This window comes from Sceloporus occidentalis, unplaced genomic scaffold (assembly GCF_023333645.1).
Source record: "Sceloporus occidentalis isolate IW3139 unplaced genomic scaffold, rSceOcc1.0.p SCAF_7, whole genome shotgun sequence".
In the NCBI taxonomy this organism is placed as follows: domain Eukaryota; kingdom Metazoa; phylum Chordata; class Lepidosauria; order Squamata; family Phrynosomatidae; genus Sceloporus; species Sceloporus occidentalis.
Window position 1 is genome coordinate 76,883,775 of NW_028316987.1, and position 12,130 is coordinate 76,895,904.

At 43.9% G+C, this 12,130-nt stretch overlaps 1 protein-coding gene across 1 annotated transcript; it reads right to left on the minus strand.

The window, feature by feature from the left end:
• Nucleotides 1-1,937: 1,937 nt before the first annotated feature.
• Nucleotides 1,938-11,842, minus strand: LOC149309993 (patched domain-containing protein 3-like). The gene is made up of 4 exons (XM_089533432.1): nt 11,087-11,842; nt 8,123-8,244; nt 5,692-5,837; nt 1,938-4,545 (listed from the first exon to the last, which is right to left on the minus strand). The coding sequence occupies exons 1-4, from the start codon at nt 11,840-11,842 to the stop codon at nt 3,029-3,031; spliced, it is 2,541 nt and encodes an 846-aa protein (XP_089389558.1). The 3' UTR covers nt 1,938-3,028.
• Between the last annotated feature and the right edge of the window lie 288 nt (nt 11,843-12,130).

A 12,130-nucleotide genomic window follows, 5' to 3' on the forward strand; every position in this document is an offset into this window, starting at 1 on the left:
GTAGGGGACAAATTTGTGGAGGATTGGGCTACATAATAGTTAAAATTGGTTTTCAATCATTTCAAATTATTTTATTTTTCTGAATCCTCATGCTATAAAAAGGGTGGAATACAGTTCCTACTCAAGTAATCAACAGCCTGCAGGTTTGGCTTTTACAGATTTGATTGTTCATGGATTTAATATGTTCTTTCTAGGAATCTCTTGGTCCTCCCGCATAACTCTGTGGTCAGCTTCTGCCGAAAGACAAACGGAAAGACCTAGACATTCATAGAGAGAACACTTCTCTAGGCATTTAAAGCCATCCAAGTGAGTGGCTGTACACCTTTGTTGTTTCTTTGTTTCATGGTCAACTTCTGGAAGATCTTGACCATAGAATGGCCCCAGAGGATCTAGAGTTTCCAAGAGTTTTTCTCTCAGGTTAAAAAATACAGTGTTTTTTATTTACATTTTTTCCACTTTCGCGGGGGTCCTATTCCCCTAATCCCAGCAAATGTGGAGAGTCCACCGTATAAATATTTTACTTAATAAAGGAGGACTACGTAAGGCCTCCAGGATCAGAGACAGCCTCCAGTGCCCAGCAGCCCAAAAGCATTGCTGGTAGTGAAAAATTCTGGGAGTTGCCACCCTACAAGATTTGATGGGCCTTGTGATTCTCAGTCTGATATACATTGATGGATGAGGCAAGAAACAGTCTTCAGACTCACCAAGAATCCTGTTTGCAGACTGTAAATTGTGTGGAGAGAAGATGCGTGCCATGTTCACCGTGGGCATGCTAGCATCCATCTCACAAGAGCCCACAGTTTCATAGGCTCTCTGTAATGGTGGGAAACCCAATTTGAATCAGGTCTGGTTTGGCTGTTTCTCCCAGTCACATACTGCTGAGATATTTACTCAGGTCTGCCAGTGAAGTCTAAAGGTATTCCATACCTCTATTGCACTCTTGATCCAGGTCCCGTCCATCCACTCGTTTTTGCTATATGTTGCTGTTATCTACCTTCAAGTCGACTCCAATGTATGGCACCTCCATCATAGAGTTGTCTTGGGAAGATTTATTCAGAGGTTATTTGCCTTTCAATAGGGGTGAGAGGGTTTGACTTGCCAGATTCAATGATTTGTCTTTTTAATAAAGATTTTAAAAGAACTTGTTTCAAAAGCATAATGAACAAGCCCTACAGGAATATTTGGCCTTATTTTATACTCTGTCACTGTGGCATAGTGGTTTGAGCATTGAACTATGACTCTGGAGACCAGTGCTTGAATTCTGGCTCAGGTTAGGATTAATTTACAGTTGCTATAATGTGGAAACGACTTGAAGGCACACAACAGAAAGCAGCAAAGGTCCAATTGGAAACATTTCAATTATTGTCTAGTAATTGTTCAGGTTTTTGGGAATATGAACAGAAATCAGTCTGAGAGAGCCAGAGTGGTGTAGTGGTTTGACCACTGGACTATGACTCTGGAGAGCAGAGTTCAAATTCCTGCTTGTCCATGAAAACTTACAAATAAATAAATAAATGCAGGTCTCCAGAGTCCAATCCAGATGTGAGATTTAGATGTAATCTCAAAGCCAGTCAATAATTTTTGAGAATTCTTGGAGAAGTGCTAATTGGAGCTGTAGAAATGTTGTCCGCATCTTCAGAAGAGCAAGGGAATAGGGCAACTACTGATAAATTAGCCTTATTGTTCTAGCTATTATTTCCTCCATTGGCAGTGAGACAGAAAAAATTATTTTTCAGGTACCTTCCACCTGTATAATTCTATGATTCAATGAATTGCATATGGCAGTCATACACAATGTGTTGTGCTGCTGGGGCAGGATTGTGTTTTTCCTAGTGACAAAAGAGAGTGGTTTGGATGCTGTGAAAATAGTTTTGTTTCACACAGAAGTATTAGTCCCGAGAGAAAAAAAGACCACTGAAAAATCCAGTAAGTAAATACATGTATTTTATTATACAGATGTTTGCCCCCTTCCCGCCCCCATGCCCAGCGTCTGAAGAAAACACCATTTGCAAGAAAGGACTCCAGGCACACATTGAAATTATGGTCCTACAGATAAATGTAGCTAAATGGCACACACAACAGCAAAGTATACTATAGCTGTAGAGTTAAAAGAAGGCCTAACTCCACCTTGAGATGAAATGCAGGACATCACTCTTATTTTTTTGGTCAGTCAAGTCGTGTTTTTGGTCAGTCAAATCAAGCCATTAGCTTCATTTGAGAATCGGGCCTCTTGACACTCAGTCCTGTTTTTACAAGGACATTGTTTACTCAAATATCTTCCAGATTTAAACATTTGAAGCTGAGCCTTGCTGAAGATTTCCTTCTGCCAAATCACACTTTGATTGCCCCATCCCATTTATAGATGGAAAGAAGTATGAACCGAGGGACCTGAGAATATAGAGATTTCCCCTGTTCAAGAAAAGCTGTCTCTCCTGACAAGGTGAGCCCACTTCCATTGACATTTAGACCTGGGCTTGATTTGCCTTGTACTGGACTTGAGATGCCACCATTTCCCTCTTTTAACCATTCTGTAGCTCATTTCCTTCTCTCAGATTTACTTTATATTTGTCATGACTTTGACTGTGAGCAGCGCTCAGGACACTGATACGGGAGGGTCAATGAATCACAGTATACTGTTATGGATAATGGCTTCACAGGCCCCATTATCCCATTCTGTATTAATTGGTGTGCCACATTATACACATATTCTTGTAACATGCCATAATGTACAAACATGTAGCGTTTGCTCTAACAAACTACAAATAATCTATTATAAAGAAATAGTCTGTTATGGTCTACTGAAAATAGGTATTCTTTGTCAAAGAACACTTCTCTTACAGAAGAAAGCCCTTCTGATTAATAAGCCACATGATCATAGGGCCTTGAACTGGAGGTAGCCGTCATTCACTTTTCCATATTAACAGTAGCCTGTTGTCTAGTGGTTTGATGTAAAATAAAAACCGAGCTTCTTCAACACTGGGGGACTTTTGATAGCAGTGGCTTTTAAAAAAAAAAATCTGTTCAACAATCACCCACAACTTTTAAATAAAGTTAAGAACACAGGAATAAAAACAATACCGTGAGCAAGCCCAAACATAATCACTAGAAATATTATCTTAAAAGAGGTTCTGAAGACATATGTGGATGCCTGTGATAGCACAAATACTCCCACAAGGGTAGAAAAAGCTGCCTGTAATATAGGATAGCCAAGTCGGTACAGAGCATCCACTGCTTTCTCATTCACTGTGGGTTTCTCACTGGAAACAAAAGCATAGGAAATATGTGCTGAGTAGTCTACAGAAAACCCTATGCAAATAACAAGGTTGATCATAGATATAGAATCAAGATTAATGCCCCAGAAGGACATGAACCCAGACACACCAATAATAACAGACACTATAGCAAAAGTTACCCATAAAGAGCAGAGAGGATTGGGAATGAGCAGCAAGGAAATCAGTAACATGGCACCGGTAGCAATCAGAACATTTTGAATGGTGTTCTGAACTATCACAAGAAATTGATCAAAGTGTACAAAAGCTGGGTGATTAATAATCATTGGAACCTTGCAGTCTGCAGCAAAGGCTCTCAGTTCATTTAGGAGATTTTTCTCATCCACTGCAGTAGCAACATGGATCGTTTGTATGAAAAACCGTGAAGCTGATATTTCAGTAGCCTTAAGATTAATATCCCATTTGTAATCTGGATTTAATGTAAACAGAGCAGGTAGATTTCCAATGAATACATTGCGATTATTTATATCTAGAGACATTTGCTTAGCAACAGTTTGATAAATTCTTAGCCATGACTCCGACAGAGTCTTGTCTACGAAACGAGAACTTTCTAGTGCTTTCATGCAGTTCTCAATATTTTCACGGACAGATGGATCCCAATATTCTACACTATCAGTTACAACCACCATAACCCTTGGACCATACCTGGTAAAGTGTTCATCTTCAAAGTCATAGTATGGAATGAGGTATGAATCATCTGTAGCCACATTTCGAAGATCTATACCTTCTTCAACATGAATACACCCGATAATACTACTAGTCAAGTAAATAGCATACAGGATTACTACAAATACCTTTACCCATCTGTTCATGAAGAAAGGACCATAATGTTTTTTAAAGAATTGATTCATGGGGTGTTCATACTCTGTTCCTGTGGACTCATTAAAAGATCCTCCTGTGCAGCACATCCTGTACAGACTGCCCTGAGAATCCTGAAGCTCAATTTTCCTGAATGTGAGCCAATGTCTGTTGCTTTCTTCCCTTTTACCATTTAGAGCAAGCACAGCCCCAAGGAATGTCAGGTTGTATATGAAGCAGAAGATGAAGGCTGTTCCCGTATAGATGCAAAATGACTGAACTGATGGGAAGGAAGTTGCAATTCCAATGTAGAAGGCTAAAACATTAGTAAGACTTGTGATGGTAACTGACATGGCTGCTTCTGCGTAGGTGTCAGCCATCCGATCTTTGATGCTCTCCTTTACTTGAGTACGTTGCCAGCAGGACACCAGGATGAACATGTCATCAATACCAATTCCTGGAGGTGGGTGGGTTTAGAAATAAACTGTGTAAGTACACACATGCCATTCTGAACAGTACTAGAGAAGATGGGCATACTTAGCAATGAATATTGTTTAAAATCTTAAATACAAATTACAAAGATTTGTATGTTGGTTTATTTATTACATTTATTCCACCTCTTCACTAAACAAATAGTATTCAAAGTGGCTAACAGATATCACTAGAACAAATTAAATCAGAGGTGGGAATCAGGTGCTCACTTAAGATGTTGTTAGATTGCAAATCCCAACAGCCTTAGCCAGCACAGCAATAGTGAGGATGCTGAGAATTGGAGTCTAATATCGTTTGAAGCGCTATATGATTCTCAGATCCCATAAGTTAAATATTAATGTCAGAACCTTCCTTGGAGATTACAAACTGTCTTTGTTCCCCATTTATATGAAGGGTACATAGATTTTTGGCCATATTTTGCAAGGGGGAACAATTTGGGGGGCAACTTGATCTTTGTTAAGATATATTTTGTGTAAGTGAGGTGAAAAATATGTGCTCTTCCTGTTAATATTTCCCACTTGGTTGTGCATACCTGAACAGAAGGTCATCTAAAAACCAGTCATAATAACCCTAACTGATTCCAGCTTGATCTGTGATTGTAAACAGGTCATGGATGGATTTGCTTTTAGAACATGAAGGGACAGGAAATGGGAAAGACTCTGATTTTGCTGAAGGAAAAGGACTCTGTTTGCGTACAGTATTAAAGGGGTAACAGCTGGCTTGAGAATCAACAAGATCAAAAATGTGCATGTACGAAAATGCAAACTTCAGTCTGTGACTAACTTTTGTGGAAAGCAAGATAAGAGGAAGAGATAAAAAGGAAGGTCCAATTCAGGAGCAACATTCTTCTCTGGCAGAAAAATAATTTGGATTTGCATTTTCTAGCACAGTCCTATAAATGTATTCTCAGAGATAAGTCCCACAAAAGTCAGAGGGAATTATTACCAGCAAAAATAGGTTAATAAAGAATTGTAGCCTAAGAGGGACAATTTTGAAAAAATGCTAATTTAGAATTTTTGTCAATTAAGATGGATGGATGTTCATCAAATGCTCATTTGATGTTCATCAAATATACTGAAAGCGGAAAGAATGTATGGACTTGCTCACTTACCAAGTATAAGAAATGGTGAATTTGCAGCTGTGATAACAAAGGGCACACCACAAAACAGCAATAATCCAAAACTGCTGACGACAGATAGGCCTGATGACATCACCCCAAAAATTGCAACCCACACTTTTGTTCGGACATTGTCTAGCCTGCAAAACATATTAAGAAGAGTCTAGCCTGTAAAAGAGAAGAATCTAACAGAAATCGGATTCATGCTACATGTACCATTCTCTTTCATCTTGAATAAACCTCAAGTACCACCTGCAGCTGCTACATGGGAGATGTAGGGAAACAAGTGTAATTTTATCAAGTTTCACTATGCCTTGAAATATTGCCTTGTTTAGTGTAGCCCTCACTTTGTAAGGTGAGCCTTTGCAATTCTGGTCAGGACAAGGATATATAGATTTCACATTTCTTGAAGCTTTGCCTTGCAGTGGCTTCAGTAGGCTCTAGCTTTACCCCGAAACAACTCTATTTTTCCTACAAGGTTGCAATAAAATAAAAGTCAAGCAGAACAAATTAATAAAAGGTGAAACACTCTTAATCCCCTTCGTCCCAAATTACCATAAACATAAATATATTTTGGTATGTTGGGTACATTCATGTACCATACCTTCCTGGGAGTAAAGCCTCATTCAGCTATACTTTGGAATAGAGATTTATAGGATTCCATTTAACAGATATTGTTTCCACATGTGCAACAACAGGAGAAATTTAGGGTGGGTGGGTGGGGGAGATGGGAAAAATTACAAGGTTTTTGATGGCCTTGTAACTTTGGGCAAATTCCATTGGAGGCAGAATTCCTATTTGAAGGGGAAATCTAAACCCAAGAGCTACACCACTGAATGGAAGTGACACTGTGATTTGGTTGATTTTTGGCTGTTTAAAAAACTTTGAGTGAGGGTTGAGAGCTCTGGGCAAAGTGAAAAGTTTCAACCGCTAAATTTGCAACTGGTTTGGGACAGTTTTGGGGTGAAAGTCCCCAAATTGTTGGAAATTTAATAGGGTTTTTTTGTGGGGTAGTGGGGTTGCAAGGGAACTTTTAGGGCTCCCAAAGTGAGAATCAAGGGATTCACACTTTCCCATGCCAGATAAAGAGTGTGGATGGAGATTCCTTTCCATTCTTTCCACACTGCAGAAATAATGCAGTCTGAGACCACTTTGACTGCCATGGCTCCATCCTGTAGAATCCTGGGATTTGTAGTTTTGTGAGGCACCAGCACCTGTTGGCAGAGAAGACCACAGACCCTGTAAAACTACAAATCCCAAGATTCCATAGGACGGCACTACAGCACTTAAAGCGTTATCAGGTTGCATTGTTTCTACAGTGTAGATGCACCCCTGGTTATATCTTATGGTTGTTTTTTTTACACTAATGAGAGCAAAGCTATCTGTGTGACTGCTCATTTATCAACAACATGCAGAGGGATGCTCACAGATGCTTACAGTAACAGCATCTGTGAGGACTACCATAGGCAGAATGAGGAACACTTTAATCCTGCAGTCCTACACACATAGCCAGGAGCAAGTAATTAAACTCAAGGAAACTTATTTCTGAGCAGATGCGGGCAGGACTGCCATCACTGTGTAAAATTACTAACTACTCCTATACCTGAACAATTTCCACTGCAAAATTGTTGGGAATTAAAGTCTCCTAGGGTGTCAGACCTTGTTTGGGAAACAAAATATTAAAATTATCAAAGCTAACTGTTAGGAGTTAGCCTTCAAACCGAGTGGCAGAAAAGTGTGGCCCAATCTGACCATGCTTCCCAGAGAACTGAAAACTGACTCAAAATGCAAGGCAGGCAGTTTCAGGTTACAAACTTTGAAAAGTTTACTAATAACTTCGCATTTACATATGCATGGAGAAGCCTACATCCTAACTAGCTAATGAATAGATTAGGTAAAAGAAAGATCCTGGGTCTAACTCACCATCTTGGTGATCTGGAAAGGTAGATGTATAGCAGATGAAGTGAGGCTAAGAAGAGGGTGCATCTGTATGATGAACATCTCAAGGAAGTGTCCTGGGTTACATGCTCTAGTTACATGGTTAGAAAGTGTATTTATGACCATGCACTTCAAAGGATAGTAAGAATAAATGGTATGTAGAGAGATCTTGTAGCACATTTGAGACTAACTGAAAGAAAGAAGTTGGCAGCATGAGCTTTCGTAGACTATGGAAACAGAAGGATTTCAAATGCAGGAAATGCAGTAAGTGGGGGATGATGAATTTTTCCCAACACAAAGGTATTCTTCACCTCTGAACAAATTATGATTCTCTGGCTTCATCTTTTTGATGTTGACAAATGCTGTATGTGTGCTGTCCATAAAGTAATTATGGACCTAACGTGTGTGTAAATTTGCTTACGAAGAAGACACACAACTACGTAAGAAAAACATACTTCCCCTCCCTCTCTCAAAATTATATGCATACCTTGAACATGATAATATTGAAAATAATATTGTTAACAAATATGCAGCGGACACCAGTGGGATCACATCCTTGGCAAGTTTTTCAAACTCCTTCTGTCTGGAAATTGAAGTGAAATAGGCTACCTGCCAGGTTGAGAATGACAGAAACAGGAAGAATTTTATCTCCTACATTTCTTAATGCTCTTAAAGATTTTAAAAACAAAACAGGTTGGCATTGTTGTGTGCTTGCACTGTTGTTGTGTTCCTTCAAGCCATTTCTAACTTATGGCAACCCTAAGGCAAACCTATCATGGGGTTGTCTTGGCAGAAATTGTTCAGAGGGGTTTTTATTCTTGTGACGAGTGATATGCTGTAATAGTGTAATACTAACAGTTTAATTCTATTTCAGTACTCACTTTTCTGTTTTGAATTGCATTCTTTAAAAATGTAAGCCACTTTGAATCCCAATTTTGGAGGAACAGCAGGATAATGATAATAATAATGATAATGATAATAATAATAATAATAATCCCTTGCCTTACTCTGAGGCTGAGTGTGACTTGCTGAAGGTCACCCAGGGGGCTTCCATGGCTGAGCAGGAATTCGAACCCTGGTCTCCCAGTATCCAAAGCCCTGTCTGCACGGGTGTTTTACCCTGAGCCCACCACTCCACTGGGCTCATTGCATCCTGTTTACATGATACAGCAAGACTAAACCCCCAAATTGGGTGCAGACCGTCTTCATGATGCTGCACCCAATTTAGAGTTTCCTAAAAAACTCACCTTTTGCTGACTTTTTTGGTGTGGTTTCAGAGATGATGGGCAACTGTCTTTTCACTTGTGGTCCTTGTTTACTGCCTGGTGCTGTTGCTGCAGGTTCAAGTCACTCTGAGGTCAGAATGAGCCACCCAGCATCAATAACCTGGCTGGGCATCTCACTCCGACCTCAGCAGGGCTGCCAGGCAATGAATGGGGGCCACATGGGAATGCAGTCACCCATCATCATTGGGTAAGGTAAAATTGGGGGTAATCCAGGGGCCAGAATATTCTGGAGTCAGCCCAGAGTATCCTGTTAAGTGTAGATGGCTCCTATAGTCCAATGCTTGAACCAGTATACTGTGCTGGCTCCAAAAGCTACTACTGTTTTCCCTGAAGCATTTAAATCAAGGGTGGACAACAGTGGGAGGTCTGGCAGACAGTTTTCTACCCCTTGGACTCTATGGGAAGCTGGCTTCACAGATGGGCAAAAAGGCCAAAGAAAGAAATAGTTCTTATTTTGAAAAACAGGATTTTTAAAACAATGTAAAACAGTTCATGGGGGTATTGCAAGATGAACTGCTGCCCAGGAGGCTTTCAAGGGAGGCAATAGACAGCTCCCCCCTTTTGGCCCAAAAAGGTCAAGGGCCACAAAACCAGTCTTGAGGGGCCACACAGAGCCCCAGAGCAACATCTGACTCGCCTCCGATTGAAAGGATAGATTAAGGGACAACCTACAAAACACAGAAAGTGGTTTGCACTGTAATGCAAAATAGCCACTCATCCACTTTGCTAGAGATTATTTCATTTTTGTGCATGTAGGGAGATAAGGGAGCTTGCATGGTGTATTGTAGCTTGAGTATTGGATCAGACCTTGGGCAAATCACATGCTCTCAGCCTCAGGAGAAGGCAATGGCAAACCTCCTCTGAACAAGTCTTGCCAAGAAACTCAGTGGTGGATTTTCCATAACACAGTTGCCATAAATAGGAAGTGACTTGAAGGCACACAATAACAACCCATTGGACTAGGGCTCTGGAAGACCAGGAATGGACTCTCTGCTCAGGCATGGAAACCCACTGGGTGCCCTTGGGCAAATCACACTCTCTCAGCCTCAAAAGAAGGCCGTTGCAAACCCCTTCTGAATAAATGTTGCCAAGAAAACCCAATGGTAGATTTTCCATAAGCCAGGATGGACTTGAAGAAACATAACATGGGAACAGGTAGTTTTAACTTGAACTTGTCCAGGTAAGATCAAGAAAACTCAAGGAGAGGTTTGTCTTTGGGTGGCAAACCAGAAATGTCTCGAAGGGAACAAGAAGAGTGATTCTTTTTAAAAGGGTATAGAATCTCCTTATCAGAGAAAAGGAGAAAGGGAAGTGCAAAAAGGAACCTAGTAGGTATTATTGTAATATCATGCCCTGAAGTCATGAGATTCCATCTGATCTTGGAAGCTAAGCACAGTGAACCCTGGTTAGTACTTGGATGGGAGTCCGCCAACAAATGCTAGGTGCTGGAGGCTCTATTTCAGAGGAAGGGACTGGCAAAACCACCTCTGAATATTGCTCTCAGCCTCAGGGGATGGCAATGACAAGCCTCCTCTGAACAAATGCTGCCAAGAAAACCCCATGATAGAGTTGCCTTAGTTAGGGTCTCCATGAATTTAAGGCACACAAGAACAACAAAGTTCAAGTCCTTTCCAACTTAGGGAAACCCAATCATGAGGTTGTGTTGGCAAGATTTGTTCAGGGGGGGGGGTCTGCCCTGGCCATCCTCTGAGGCTGAGAGTGCAAAATGGGGTTGTTGCCGTGTCCCTTCAAGGTTTTCCTGACTCATGGTGAGCCTTCTTTCTTAAGGTTTTCTTGGCAGGTTTCCTCTGAGGCCGAGAGAGTGTAAGACCTGCTTGCTCTCGTGTGCCTTCTGGCTGCCCTCCTCCTTCCCAAACTGTGCTCCTCTAGGTCTTTGTCTGGTCTTTGGGGCTTCAACTCCCACAAGTCCTTTCTGACTTAGGCAGACCTTCCTTGAGGCAACTTGAGGTCGGTTAAGGCTTCCTTGGCAAGTTTCCTCAGGGGAGGTGGGCCCTGGCCGCCATCCTCTGAGGCGGAGAGAGGGCAGCATTTGCTGGCTGTCAAGCGCCCTCAAGACCTTTCCAACTTCGGGGATTTCCTTGGCAGGGTTTCTTCTGCTGGGCTGAGAGAGTGTGACCCTGGGCTGGCGGCAGCAGCCTGCTCACCCGGACGGAGGCGAGCTTGAGGGAGCCCAGGAGGGCCGGGACGGTGTCGAGGAAGGTCTGGAGCCAGCGCCGGCTGGCCAGGCGGAGGTCGTGGCGGTCCTCCTGGAGGAAGTAGAGCAGGCGGAGGGCCCTGGCGGCGCGGACCGGCCTGGCCAGCTCTTGCCCGGGGCCCAGGGTGACCCCTCCCAGGGCGAAGCCCAGGAAGAGCGAGCCCTGGAAGAGCGGGAAGGTGAGGTTGGGCAGCAGGGCCTGCAGCCGCCGGGGGTCCCCTCGCAGCCAGGGCAGCAGCGGGTTGGGCTGGGCGCAGGCGCCGCGCTGCCGGGCGCAGAGGTCGGCGAAGGCCTGGCCGTCGGAGCGGAGGCCGCGCACGGCCTTGTCCAGGGCCAGCACCTCGGCCAGGGCGGCGCCGCTCAGCAAGGACTCCTCCTGCTCGGCGGCCACGGCCAGCAGCGTGGCGTAGGTGCCCAGCGTGGCCAGGCGCTGGCCCGAGAAGGCCCGGCCGTCGTCGGTGGGGAAGTGCTCCTGCACGAAGCGCCGCTCCGCCTTGGCCGGGCCGTCCACCGGCGTGAACTGCGTCTCCAGGTCGTTGGTCTCCCGCTCGGGGACGAAGACCAGGCCGCAGCCCAGCAGCCCCGCCAGCGCCAGCGGCAGCAGCAGGAAGGGCCAGGGATGGGCGCCCACCCAGGAGCCCAGCGCCCGCAGCAGCCTCGACAGCGGACGCTCCAGGCAGTCCGTGTGCCACCCGCGCTCCGGCATCGCCACGCACCCGCCCCGGACCCGGCCCACGCCCTCACGCCTTCCCTCCCGCCCTCCCTCCGGAGCAGCCGCGACCGGTGAGGCCCCGCGTTCTCTGCGCCCTCTGCGTGGGCGAGAGGCGTTCCAGGGCAGCCGCCGCGTGGAACGGAAGGAGCAGAAGGGAAGCCCAGGATGCCCATCTCCCAGGGGGCAAGGGATCTGGTGGCCCTTTGCGAGAGAGAGGAGCCTGGGAATTGTAGATAGAGAGATCTCATAGAACTTGTGAGATTCACTGAAAGAAAGGGATTG

Coding starts and splice junctions, on each gene's coding strand:
- LOC149309993 (XM_089533432.1), bottom strand. CDS start 11,842: ATGCCGGAGCGCGGGTGGCACACGGACTGCCTGGAGCGTCCGCTGTCG. Junction 5,838..8,122: donor TCAATATTATCATGTTCAAG/GTATGCATATAA, acceptor TATGTTTTGCAG/GCTAGACAATGTCCGAACAA. Junction 4,546..5,691: donor TTCACCATTTCTTATACTTG/GTAAGTGAGCAA, acceptor ACCCACCTCCAG/GAATTGGTATTGATGACATG.